Genomic DNA, 14,071 nt, shown 5'->3' with positions numbered 1-14,071 from the left:
GTGAAATAATGTTAAAATAAATTTGATTATTTAATATAGTTTAGAATGTAAATACATATAATTTAATGTCAGTCACTTTCCAAAATATTGCATATTTATTATTTAATTATAAAATATTGTTACACACTATTTTAAATTAAAAAAGTAATGTAACAATTTGCTCAAAAGTTTTAAATTCTCGAAAGTAGGCAATTTACACTTTTGAGTAATTTACGCTTTTGAGGAAGTTATGCTTTAATCACAAAATCTGAGTGTAAGTTACTACTAATAAAAGTAGTAAATCCAGCATCGCACACAGCCAAAATTAAATTATTAAACATATAATAGTTCAACATGCAAATAGGTGTAACTGAATGCCAAACATACAAAATGAATACATATTAATATTTAATTATGACATATTTTGAAGCCCTTTTTTTAATTTTAATGTAACAATATGTTTTATGAAAACATAGCTACATTTGTTTTAACTAATTCTATGGATCACTTAATAATTATTCGTGCACACTAAAATCTGTATTTTTTCTTTATTTGTGAGTTGAATAATTGAATTCAACATATTTGTATTATTTAAAGCTGTATTTCAAAATTAACGTAAAGAGTGCTATTGCATTTTTAAAAATGTTGTTGTACATTTAAAATAAAGGAATTAAATGAATTTAGATTATATTTGTTATAAAAATATTTTTAATATTAATTTTTGAGTTGAATAATTTTTGAAAATGTTTCTAATACTTTACTAAAGGGGGATGGTACACTCTGACTCTATACTTAAGCAAAAAGTAGAAAACATTCTCATAAGTATAAATATTTAAAAGTCCAAGTTTTCTTTTCAATTAAGGGCCATTGTGGTGAGTAGGCTGGGAAGGGAAGTTTCAGGAGATGATTGTGAGGAGCAGGCCACCATCTTACAATTAATAAGTGCAGGCCAAGTCTTAATGCACAAGAACTTGGAGATAGATCCAAGTCTAAAGAAGTGGGGGCGTCTCTCGCTCCTCTAGACTCATCAGTGGAGGTGCTGGGGGACCCCCGGACCCTGTGCCTTTTGTGAACGCCACTGGTTGCTCACTGAAGTTGTCAGTGCACATGGGTATGTAGACTCGGACATGCAGCTAGCACGTAGGCCACAGGACCCTCTGACATTCATCCTTCTGAAGACGTTCTACAGTTGATTCCAGATGACATTGTTCAATGCCTTTTCAGTATCAAGACTAAGAAAAGTATCAAGACTAAGAAACAGTCCAGGGGAGCATCGAGATTCACAAATATGAATGTTCTTGCTGGTGTGACGTGGTTGACAGTATGACGGTGCGCGCGAGTAGAGGGAATCTCTGGTGGCCTCGTGGATGAGAGTTCATAATCATTCTGAACTGGTCAGGAACTGATATGAGAGATGAGCCGGTGTAGAGAATCAGCTCACCTACAAATCTCTCTTTACATGAACTCATGATTTCCAAACGTCATTCATATTAAAATCTGACTCAAGTTCATCAAAAAGAGGACATGGACAAAGGGGACTTGGACTCTCAGACTGATTTCACTCTAGAGAATATTGAAGTACTATGTACAGGTTACACACCGAAAGAGCCCGTGGAGTGCACGGAGAGCGGGGGTTGGAGCTGGCTGGAGAGTAGAAATGCCCACCTATAATCACGGTCCTAAGAGTAAGAAATAGACACCTACCTACCTGTTGTGAGAGGTCCTGGGCTGGGCTGGCAAAAGGTCCTAGAGAATAGTGAATTGTCGATAGCCATATATATATATATATATATATATAAATTTCAATTGCTACGGGCAACACTTCAGGAAGCCATAAACACATCAGAAACACAGATTATGGTCTTTAAGTCAATCAATATTCAAGTAGACTGAATGTAAAATTGAGTGATTTAAGTCAGAATGTTGCCGCGTGTCTACACAATGGAGTACACAGTGGAAATTTTGCCTGGGCAGTAAATTCCGTTCCGCTCTTGGAATTTGTGGAATTTGGGCAATTTCGCATTCCGTGGAGAACGCAGAGTTGCAAAAAATTCCGCGATCTGCGCCTTCGCAGAATTTTTTGCTTGTTTGCCGCTCAAAATGCGTGTTAGCGAGATATTTTCCCCCGAGCACGCAAACAAACAGGAAAAAAGCTTCGCAAACGGGCGGAAGAAGTGATTCCGCGAGTTCGGGAACTCTGCGTGCTCACAGAGATTTTTTACCATTTTACAGAGCTTTGCATAGCGCGACTACGTAAATTCCAAACACCACTAGTGGATATAACAACAGTATTACTACATGTTCTAATAAAGACGAAGCTAAGCCATAATTGTGGGTGTTAGGCATCCGAGGAAGAACAGAATCTGTCAGAGCACTAGAGTATGGAGTCCTACTAAAGAAGTCAGTCTGGAAGAACCAATTGTACAAATTCAGACTATCCGTAGCGACTTTGTAACTCTTCTGCTGCAACTCTCACAACAGACAACTTACTCATTAGAGGGCCATAAGAGGGCTAAAACAGATTGAACAATGGCACTCATGATCTTGGCATCAGCCATTAACCCTAGTTATTGCACGGTTGGTGATATTCCTACCAGCAGCTCTGGCCAGAAGTGTGGGATGCCCCTGTAAACAGAGTACTGCTTCAGTGCCAGGGGCTGCTCATGGTAATGCATAGGTCCTCTAATGAGATTAACGCCCTCAGACTTTATTTACAGGATACATTTCCATAAGAGTAAACCTTTCAACTCCTTTCTACTTTCATATCAGATAATAGCCAAGTGCAATGTCCGGAAACTCAAACCTGACAAGAATCTGAGAATGCTAGTGTCTGATCCTTAAGATTTCCATTCACATATTAATAAAGATAATAATGACAGTAGTAGAGGTAATTATAACAGTAAAACTAAGTAAAAATGTAAATTAACAGTAATTACTATGATAAAGATGGCGATGATAGTTGTAGTAGAACAGTAAAACCAATAAAAAACAAGAACAGTAATAACATTTATAAAGATGGTGATAATAGTAGTAGTAGTAATAATAATAACAATAAAACCAATTAAAAAATGAAAATCAACAATAATAGGCATGATAAAGATAGCAATGGTAGTAGAAGTAGAACATTAAAACCAATAAAAAACAAGAACAGTAATACCATTGATAAAGACGGTGATGACAGTAGTAGTAGTAGTAATAATAAAAATAAAACCAATAAAAACATGAATCAACAGTATTAACATTGATAAAGATAATGATAGCAGAAATATTGACAATATTCTGCACTTATGGATGTGTACATCAACGATGGCAGCACCCAACACTGGTACAAACACGCTGTTTGCTTGAGCTCTGGAAGGTGCCCGGGTCAGGTCCTCTGGGTCCAAGACAGTACAAAGCTTGGTTCATGGGTTTACATCCCCTGCAGATTAGTAGTTAACTCCTGGAGGGCTGCACTGGGACATGTATTGCGATTTATATAGCGCACGTATCACCCGAAGGCATCAAGGCGCTTGCCTTGGGAACCCGTCCTGGTATTTACCTGTGAGATAACCCCAGCAGGGTATCCACAAGGTGAAAGCCTGGCATCCCGCCGCGAGGGGCCGTAGTGGAGATTAAGCAAGCTATTGCCCAGAGTCGCAGAGTGTGAACCCGTGAGTCGAGTAGGCACCGGAACGAGAATTATCGAGTCCGTGGAATTTTTGAGCCCAAGACCCGCCGAGGCAGGGAATTGAACCCTGGTCCAGGACCGATCTCAGCTTCCGGGTCTGCCGCCTCTAACCCCTGAGCCACACTTCTCCACTGTGTTAACATCGTTTAGCTTCTTCAGCAACCCTTGGAAGATTACTCTTGAAACAAAGGATATCCTCCCTGCCATGTTCTGAATCAATGTCTGTCTTCTAGAGAGAAGGAAGGGAGAGGTCTCTTTATCAGAGTGAGCCAAAATCCATGGGAAAGGAGAGACATCTACGTCACTTCTGGTGTATGGGCTCAACTGAGTGAAGAATCCTCTCCACTGAAGACTGTCTTCTCAATTGCTGCAGCCAAATTGTGGAACTCTCTCCCTAACGCAATTTCTGGACAACACACTCACACTCTTTTTCGAAAGGTGTTAAAGACTTGGTTGTTCCCTTCGAAGTCTGTCTGAGTGTTCCGACCTGTCTGCATGTTGCTCTCCTGTAAGAGACTTGACGCCCGTGGGCTAAGTTAGCGCCTTATACATTTAATATTCATTCATTCTTTTAGTCTCTTAAACCAGGACACACTGGTCTGATTGACAGTCGTTTGTCCATGTCTTTAAGAAAGACAATCTGACAAGTGTTAGAGAAAATTATAAAACGCTTTATAAGGAAATAATTCTTGGTCAATCCTTCGGATGTTCCTAGTGTATAACTGTCCTAACTATGGAACATTCCATCGCAAATTATGTCCAATCTTTCCCTTGTGTTCAGTGGAAAGCACTTGTGGGATAGAAAATTTCATGTGATGTACGTCTTATTTTTTATCAAAGTTTACGTTCTCTGCATTTACTCTACAGGATTTTCCCATCTTGCACCTGGACGGGATCGTCAATGAGCAGTCCAACATTCTGGGTTTCTCAATGTTCAACACCAGCCACCCCTTCTACATGGAGTTTGTGCGCAGCCTCAACATGTCTTGGCGCGAGAATTGCGACGTCAGCTCCTATGCAGGACCCGCGGTGAGTGTTCTTTGCTCCCCAAAAGTTTCGACCACAGGGCAACTTTTGTTTAATATTCTGACTTTGAGGGAATGTAGGGATATTAGTGGCATCTGGTAACTAGTTAGCTGCCCTGATTTCAAGTTGGATGCTAATGAAAATAAATCTAAATTCAGGAGGACGTGTGAGGTCAGTTAGAGAATCCACCAGTATTATTTCTTCATCTGTAGGCTTAATTCCCTCATTTTTAAGGTTTAATTTTTGAGAAAGTTCCACCAGTGAATTCCCTTCTGGATTTACTCAATAGGATTTAGCCTTGCCACAAGTTATCATCTCTCAGCTCCATATCACCAGCTTGGTGTCTAAACAGATTATTTCATTGGTAGGAGTAACTTCTACCAGTTGCTTCCTCGACCAATAGCCAGTAAATCGCCGGTATAGCACAGCTCCTGTTGATTGCCTCAAGTTTCATGCCCATGATGCTCTAGAACTTGAAAGTGTGTCTTTAGGGGCAATTGAAGGTTTTCATGAAATGAGCTCTTCCTAATTTCCTGGGTCCTCTGCTCTGTGTTTTCCAAACGTGTTGGTCTCTCATTATCCAAACCCATGCATTGCTGCTTCCATCCTCTCAGTGAAGAAGATCAGATCTGCCCATGTAGAGCAGATCTCATAGTGAAAGATCAGATCTGCCCATGTGATCCAGATCTCAAAGTGAAAGATCAGACCTGCCCATGTGATCCAGATCTTATGGTGAAAGATCAGACCTGCCCATGTGATCCAGATCTTATGGTGAAAGATCGGATCTGCCCATGTGATCCAGATCTTAAGGTGAAAGATAAGATCTGCCCATGTGATCCAGATCTCAAAGTAACAGATCAGATCTGCCCATGTGATCCTGATCTCATAGTGACAGATCAGATCTGCCCATGTGATCCAGATCTTAAGGTGAAAGATAAGATCTGCCCATGTGATCCAGATCTCAAAGTGACAGATCAGATCTACCCATGTGATCCAGATCTCATAGTGAAAGATCAGATCTGCCCATGTGATCCAGATCTTAAGGTGAAAGATAAGATCTGCCCATGTGATCCAGATCTCAAAGTGACAGATCAGATCTACCCATGTGATCCAGATCTCATAGTGAAAGATCAGATCTGCCCATGTGATCCAGATCTCATAGTGAAAGATCAGATCTGCCCATGTGATCCAGATCTCATAGTGACAGATCAGATCTGCCCATGTGATCCAGATCTTAAGGTGAAAGATAAGATCTGCCCATGTGATCCAGATCTCAAAGTGACAGATCAGATCTACCCATGTGATCCAGATCTCATAGTGAAAGATCAGATCTGCCCATGTGATCCAGATCTCATAGTGAAAGATCAGATCTGCCCATGTGATCCAGATCTCATAGTGACAGATCAGATCTGCCCATGTGATCCAGATCTTAAGGTGAAAGATCAGATCTACCCATGTGATCCAGATCTCAAAGTGACAGATCAGATCTACCCATGTGATCCAGATCTCATAGTGAAAGATCAGATCTGCCCATGTGATCCAGATCTCATAGTGAAAGATCAGATCTGCCCATGTGATCCAGATCTTAAGGTGAAAGATAAGATCTGCCCATGTGATCCAGATCTCAAAGTGACAGATCAGATCTGTCCATGTGATCCAGATCTCATAGTGAAAGATCAGATCTGCCCATGTGATCCAGATCTCATAGTGAAAGATCAGATCTGCCCATGTGATCCAGATCTCATAGTGACAGATCAGATCTACCCATGTGATCCAGATCTCATAGTGAAAGATCAGATCTGCCCATGTGATCCAGATCTCATAGTGACAGATCAGATCTGCCCATGTGATCCAGATCTTAAGGTGAAAGATAAGATCTGCCCATGTGATCCAGATCTCAAAGTGACAGATCAGATCTACCCATGTGATCCAGATCTCATAGTGGCAGATCAGATCTGCCCATGTGATCCAGATCTCATAGTGAAAGATCAGATCTGCCCATGTGATCCGGAACTTATGGTGAGAGATCAGATCTGCCCACACGGACCACGTCTTATAGAGAAATATCAGATCTGCCCATGTGATCCTGATCTTATGGTGAGATCAGATCTGCCCATGTGATCCAGATCTTATGGTGAGATCAGATCTGCCCATGTGATCCAAATCTTATGGTAAAAGATCAGATCTGCCCATGTGATCCAAATCTTATGGTAAAAGATCAGATCTGCCCATGTGATCCAGATCTTATGGTGAGATCAGATCTGCCCATGTGATCCAGATCTTATGGTGAAAGATATCCCCTTGTAGGCCGGTGCAGTGAGTGACCGCACCCACTTGCAAGGGTATGTCTGGGGTGTCCAACCCCTTTCCACCCTCCAGAGGGGCCCACTGACAGTGCCCAACCTTTTATGTGGCGCCTGTCAGTGCCCTCCTTGGCAGCTTTTTTGCCTCGACGCCTGTGTCTTTAAAAATGTGCATGTGCAGAGGCAAAGGGATTCCCTCTTTTGCATGGGGCCACGCCCCCTGCAAATGAGGGAATGTCCTCTTGAGAAAGTGCTGGCGCTGTATGTGCACCAGCGCTTTCAGTTTTACAGAAGAGGCTGCACAAGCGTCTGTGGCCCCTTCTGTAATACCAACGTGCCCCGAGGGCATTGAAAGAGGTAGCGAATGCTCATTGCCCCCCTGGGGCACTTTGCATAATGTGGCCCCAGAAGTCTTCTGCAAACGGCGATTAGTTTTGCCTCATAGTGATTTCTACTTCCTTCCTGGAAAGATATACAGAGTTCTTCAATAAACACTGTCTCTATGGGAATATAAGTTAGATGCCATCTTTGACCTTTGGCCTAGCCTCACCTGCCACTCAACCCCTTCTTCTTCTTCTCTCTAGTATAAGGCTGCACAGGAGTTTGTCTGGTCTTGCAGGTTCTTTTCACATCCCTAGCATTGTGGGGGAGGGGTCTAGGAGACTGTCTGAATTTGCGGATTCACTTCATCGCATAAGGGTTGTTGGTCAACTATCACTGCTATTGTAAGATATCTCATTCCTTCCCCCTCTGTATTCCCTTTTCTTTCATGCACTGCAACCTTCAGCTGTCGGCAGCCCTGATGTTCGATGCTGTCCATGTGGTGGTGAACGCCGTGAGGGAGCTAAACCGCAGCCAGGAGATTGGGGTGAAGCCGCTCTCCTGCACGACCTCCCAGATCTGGCAGCACGGCACCAGCCTGATGAACTACCTGCGCATGGTGAGAGCACGGCGAGGCGTAAAGCGTGGACGGATTGACCAAGACATGGGTTCCTGCTGCCTGAGGGCTTTTATGAGCCCCTTGTTGGAGCCTTGCAGATCTCACTCTTTGCACTTGTCCTGGATAGTTGGATGAATGTCAAACCCTTGGTGCTTACACTCATCTTTTATCATCACATACATGAGTACCCAAGTCTGATATACGCTGCCATGCAGTCGCGTGGTGTCTTGTGGTATGACATCCATACGTCTGTGGGTTCACCTGACAGGTGCGTTGCAGGTTAGTTTAGGGTTTGTTGCAGAACAGAAACATGTAGCTGGCGGCGGAGAATTTGATACCTACTCATGGTTCATGAATCCTGGATGAAGAATCCGCTAGAAGAATAGGTGGAGGACACTTTCACAGCAGGGGTGGGACATGTATAGCAGATGATTCTAAGGCTCATGGATAGACGTTTCGCTGAAGACACGCGCTAATGGAATCACAGATGGACCGATGCATGCATGAATCGGATAGATGACTCTGGCAGTGTCAGTGCATGGAAATTTATTTACAAAAAGGGGGTGGTGAGGGACAGAGTCTCTGAATTAAACAGAAAGCTCTCACCCAGTCAAAAGATCAGGGCTAGATCCAACACCGTTTTTTAGCTCACTGCACCATCCCAGTTTCAGAACCTGACTGTATGCAAATTAGTCTGTTCCTGTCCCAGTGCATGATGGGAACAGGACAAACCAAACTACAGAAGCCAATTCTTACACTGGGAAGGAAACAAGCTCCCGGGGACCGGTTTCTGGCATTACAGCCGTCTTCGGCCCGGTTTGCTTGAATCCTGATGGTGCAATGAGCAAGGGTCTCACATCTGAGAATACCCTTCCACGCTTAGGGTGGACAAAAATATTTACAAAAAGGGGGTGGTGAGGGACAGAGTCTCTGAATTAAACAGAAAGCTCTCACCCAGTCAAAAGATCAGGGCTAGATCCAACACCGTTTTTTAGCTCACTGCACCATCCCAGTTTCAGAACCTGACTGTATGCAAATTAGTCTGTTCCTGTCCCAGTGCATGATGGGAACAGGACAAACCAAACTACAGAAGCCAATTCTTACACTGGGAAGGAAACAAGCTCCCGGGGACCGGTTTCTGGCATTACAGCCGTCTTCGGCCCGGTTTGCTTGAATCCTGATGGTGCAATGAGCAAGGGTCTCACATCTGAGAATACCCTTCCACGCTTAGGGTGGACAAAAATATTTACAAAAAGGGGGTGGTGAGGGACAGAGTCTCTGAATTAAACAGAAAGCTCTCACCCAGTCAAAAGATCAGGGCTAGATCCAACACCGTTTTTTAGCTCACTGCACCATCCCAGTTTCAGAACCTGACTGTATGCAAATTAGTCTGTTCCTGTCCCAGTGCATGATGGGAACAGGACAAACCAAACTACAGAAGCCAATTCTTACACTGGGAAGGAAACAAGCTCCCGGGGACCGGTTTCTGGCATTACAGCCGTCTTCGGCCCGGTTTGCTTGAATCCTGATGGTGCAACGAGCAAGGGTCTCACATCTGAGAATACCCTTCCACGCTTAGGGTGGACAAAAATATTTACAAAAAGGGGGTGGTGAGGGACAGAGTCTCTGAATTAAACAGAAAGCTCTCACCCAGTCAAAAGATCAGGGCTAGATCCAACACCGTTTTTTAGCTCACTGCACCATCCCAGTTTCAGAACCTGACTGTATGCAAATTAGTCTGTTCCTGTCCCAGTGCATGATGGGAACAGGACAAACCAAACTACAGAAGCCAATTCTTACACTGGGAAGGAAACAAGCTCCCGGGGACCGGTTTCTGGCATTACAGCCGTCTTCGGCCCGGTTTGCTTGAATCCTGATGGTGCAATGAGCAAGGGTCTCACATCTGAGAATACCCTTCCACGCTTAGGGTGGACAAAAATATTTACAAAAAGGGGGTGGTGAGGGACAGAGTCTCTGAATTAAACAGAAAGCTCTCACCCAGTCAAAAGATCAGGGCTAGATCCAACACCGTTTTTTAGCTCACTGCACCATCCCAGTTTCAGAACCTGACTGTATGCAAATTAGTCTGTTCCTGTCCCAGTGCATGATGGGAACAGGACAAACCAAACTACAGAAGCCAATTCTTACACTGGGAAGGAAACAAGCTCCCGGGGACCGGTTTCTGGCATTACAGCCGTCTTCGGCCCGGTTTGCTTGAATCCTGATGGTGCAATGAGCAAGGGTCTCACATCTGAGAATACCCTTCCACGCTTAGGGTGGACAAAAATATTTACAAAAAGGGGGTGGTGAGGGACAGAGTCTCTGAATTAAACAGAAAGCTCTCACCCAGTCAAAAGATCAGGGCTAGATCCAACACCGTTTTTTAGCTCACTGCACCATCCCAGTTTCAGAACCTGACTGTATGCAAATTAGTCTGTTCCTGTCCCAGTGCATGATGGGAACAGGACAAACCAAACTACAGAAGCCAATTCTTACACTGGGAAGGAAACAAGCTCCCGGGGACCGGTTTCTGGCATTACAGCCGTCTTCGGCCCGGTTTGCTTGAATCCTGATGGTGCAATGAGCAAGGGTCTCACATCTGAGAATACCCTTCCACGCTTAGGGTGGACAAAAATATTTACAAAAAGGGGGTGGTGAGGGACAGAGTCTCTGAATTAAACAGAAAGCTCTCACCCAGTCAAAAGATCAGGGCTAGATCCAACACCGTTTTTTAGCTCACTGCACCATCCCAGTTTCAGAACCTGACTGTATGCAAATTAGTCTGTTCCTGTCCCAGTGCATGATGGGAACAGGACAAACCAAACTACAGAAGCCAATTCTTACACTGGGAAGGAAACAAGCTCCCGGGGACCGGTTTCTGGCATTACAGCCGTCTTCGGCCCGGTTTGCTTGAATCCTGATGGTGCAATGAGCAAGGGTCTCACATCTGAGAATACCCTTCCACGCTTAGGGTGGACAAAAATATTTACAAAAAGGGGGTGGTGAGGGACAGAGTCTCTGAATTAAACAGAAAGCTCTCACCCAGTCAAAAGATCAGGGCTAGATCCAACACCGTTTTTTAGCTCACTGCACCATCCCAGTTTCAGAACCTGACTGTATGCAAATTAGTCTGTTCCTGTCCCAGTGCATGATGGGAACAGGACAAACCAAACTACAGAAGCCAATTCTTACACTGGGAAGGAAACAAGCTCCCGGGGACCGGTTTCTGGCATTACAGCCGTCTTCGGCCCGGTTTGCTTGAATCCTGATGGTGCAATGAGCAAGGGTCTCACATCTGAGAATACCCTTCCACGCTTAGGGTGGACAAAAATATTTACAAAAAGGGGGTGGTGAGGGACAGAGTCTCTGAATTAAACAGAAAGCTCTCACCCAGTCAAAAGATCAGGGCTAGATCCAACACCGTTTTTTAGCTCACTGCACCATCCCAGTTTCAGAACCTGACTGTATGCAAATTAGTCTGTTCCTGTCCCAGTGCATGATGGGAACAGGACAAACCAAACTACAGAAGCCAATTCTTACACTGGGAAGGAAACAAGCTCCCGGGGACCGGTTTCTGGCATTACAGCCGTCTTCGGCCCGGTTTGCTTGAATCCTGATGGTGCAATGAGCAAGGGTCTCACATCTGAGAATACCCTTCCACGCTTAGGGTGGACAAAAATATTTACAAAAAGGGGGTGGTGAGGGACAGAGTCTCTGAATTAAACAGAAAGCTCTCACCCAGTCAAAAGATCAGGGCTAGATCCAACACCGTTTTTTAGCTCACTGCACCATCCCAGTTTCAGAACCTGACTGTATGCAAATTAGTCTGTTCCTGTCCCAGTGCATGATGGGAACAGGACAAACCAAACTACAGAAGCCAATTCTTACACTGGGAAGGAAACAAGCTCCCGGGGACCGGTTTCTGGCATTACAGCCGTCTTCGGCCCGGTTTGCTTGAATCCTGATGGTGCAATGAGCAAGGGTCTCACATCTGAGAATACCCTTCCACGCTTAGGGTGGACAAAAATATTTACAAAAAGGGGGTGGTGAGGGACAGAGTCTCTGAATTAAACAGAAAGCTCTCACCCAGTCAAAAGATCAGGGCTAGATCCAACACCGTTTTTTAGCTCACTGCACCATCCCAGTTTCAGAACCTGACTGTATGCAAATTAGTCTGTTCCTGTCCCAGTGCATGATGGGAACAGGACAAACCAAACTACAGAAGCCAATTCTTACACTGGGAAGGAAACAAGCTCCCGGGGACCGGTTTCTGGCATTACAGCCGTCTTCGGCCCGGTTTGCTTGAATCCTGATGGTGCAATGAGCAAGGGTCTCACATCTGAGAATACCCTTCCACGCCTAGGGTGGACAAAAATATTTACAAAAAGGGGGTGGTGAGGGACAGAGTCTCTGAATTAAACAGAAAGCTCTCACCCAGTCAAAAGATCAGGGCTAGATCCAACACCGTTTTTTAGCTCACTGCACCATCCCAGTTTCAGAACCTGACTGTATGCAAATTAGTCTGTTCCTGTCCCAGTGCATGATGGGAACAGGACAAACCAAACTACAGAAGCCAATTCTTACACTGGGAAGGAAACAAGCTCCCGGGGACCGGTTTCTGGCATTACAGCCGTCTTCGGCCCGGTTTGCTTGAATCCTGATGGTGCAATGAGCAAGGGTCTCACATCTGAGAATACCCTTCCACGCTTAGGGTGGACAAAAATATTTACAAAAAGGGGGTGGTGAGGGACAGAGTCTCTGAATTAAACAGAAAGCTCTCACCCAGTCAAAAGATCAGGGCTAGATCCAACACCGTTTTTTAGCTCACTGCACCATCCCAGTTTCAGAACCTGACTGTATGCAAATTAGTCTGTTCCTGTCCCAGTGCATGATGGGAACAGGACAAACCAAACTACAGAAGCCAATTCTTACACTGGGAAGGAAACAAGCTCCCGGGGACCGGTTTCTGGCATTACAGCCGTCTTCGGCCCGGTTTGCTTGAATCCTGATGGTGCAACGAGCAAGGGTCTCACATCTGAGAATACCCTTCCACGCTTAGGGTGGACAAAAATATTTACAAAAAGGGGGTGGTGAGGGACAGAGTCTCTGAATTAAACAGAAAGCTCTCACCCAGTCAAAAGATCAGGGCTAGATCCAACACCGTTTTTTAGCTCACTGCACCATCCCAGTTTCAGAACCTGACTGTATGCAAATTAGTCTGTTCCTGTCCCAGTGCATGATGGGAACAGGACAAACCAAACTACAGAAGCCAATTCTTACACTGGGAAGGAAACAAGCTCCCGGGGACCGGTTTCTGGCATTACAGCCGTCTTCGGCCCGGTTTGCTTGAATCCTGATGGTGCAATGAGCAAGGGTCTCACATCTGAGAATACCCTTCCACGCTTAGGGTGGACAAAAATATTTACAAAAAGGGGGTGGTGAGGGACAGAGTCTCTGAATTAAACAGAAAGCTCTCACCCAGTCAAAAGATCAGGGCTAGATCCAACACCGTTTTTTAGCTCACTGCACCATCCCAGTTTCAGAACCTGACTGTATGCAAATTAGTCTGTTCCTGTCCCAGTGCATGATGGGAACAGGACAAACCAAACTACAGAAGCCAATTCTTACACTGGGAAGGAAACAAGCTCCCGGGGACCGGTTTCTGGCATTACAGCCGTCTTCGGCCCGGTTTGCTTGAATCCTGATGGTGCAATGAGCAAGGGTCTCACATCTGAGAATACCCTTCCACGCTTAGGGTGGACAAAAATATTTACAAAAAGGGGGTGGTGAGGGACAGAGTCTCTGAATTAAACAGAAAGCTCTCACCCAGTCAAAAGATCAGGGCTAGATCCAACACCGTTTTTTAGCTCACTGCACCATCCCAGTTTCAGAACCTGACTGTATGCAAATTAGTCTGTTCCTGTCCCAGTGCATGATGGGAACAGGACAAACCAAACTACAGAAGCCAATTCTTACACTGGGAAGGAAACAAGCTCCCGGGGACCGGTTTCTGGCATTACAGCCGTCTTCGGCCCGGTTTGCTTGAATCCTGATGGTGCAATGAGCAAGGGTCTCACATCTGAGAATACCCTTCCACGCTTAGGGTGGACAAAAATATTTACAAAAAGGGGGTGGTGAGGGACAGAGTCTCTG

The 14,071-nt window shown here is 44.7% G+C and overlaps 1 protein-coding gene across 1 annotated transcript in view; it reads left to right on the top strand.

Annotated features, from left to right (window-relative positions):
• The window catches only part of GRIK5 (glutamate ionotropic receptor kainate type subunit 5), a 396,169-nt gene that overhangs the window by 212,936 nt on the left and 169,162 nt on the right, over nt 1-14,071 (top strand). The window contains exons 7-8 of the mRNA XM_086929097.1: nt 4,517-4,678; nt 7,766-7,918. Coding sequence (XP_086785223.1) covers nt 4,517-4,678; nt 7,766-7,918 — 315 coding nt within the window. The remainder of the gene's footprint in view (nt 1-4,516; nt 4,679-7,765; nt 7,919-14,071) is intronic.

The sequence above is a fragment of the Lissotriton vulgaris genome, chromosome 7, assembly GCF_964263255.1.
Source record: "Lissotriton vulgaris chromosome 7, aLisVul1.2, whole genome shotgun sequence".
Taxonomy (NCBI): Eukaryota; Metazoa; Chordata; class Amphibia; order Caudata; family Salamandridae; genus Lissotriton; species Lissotriton vulgaris.
Note: the sequence above shows the minus strand (reverse complement) of the source record. Positions and strands in the feature narration are given on the sequence as shown.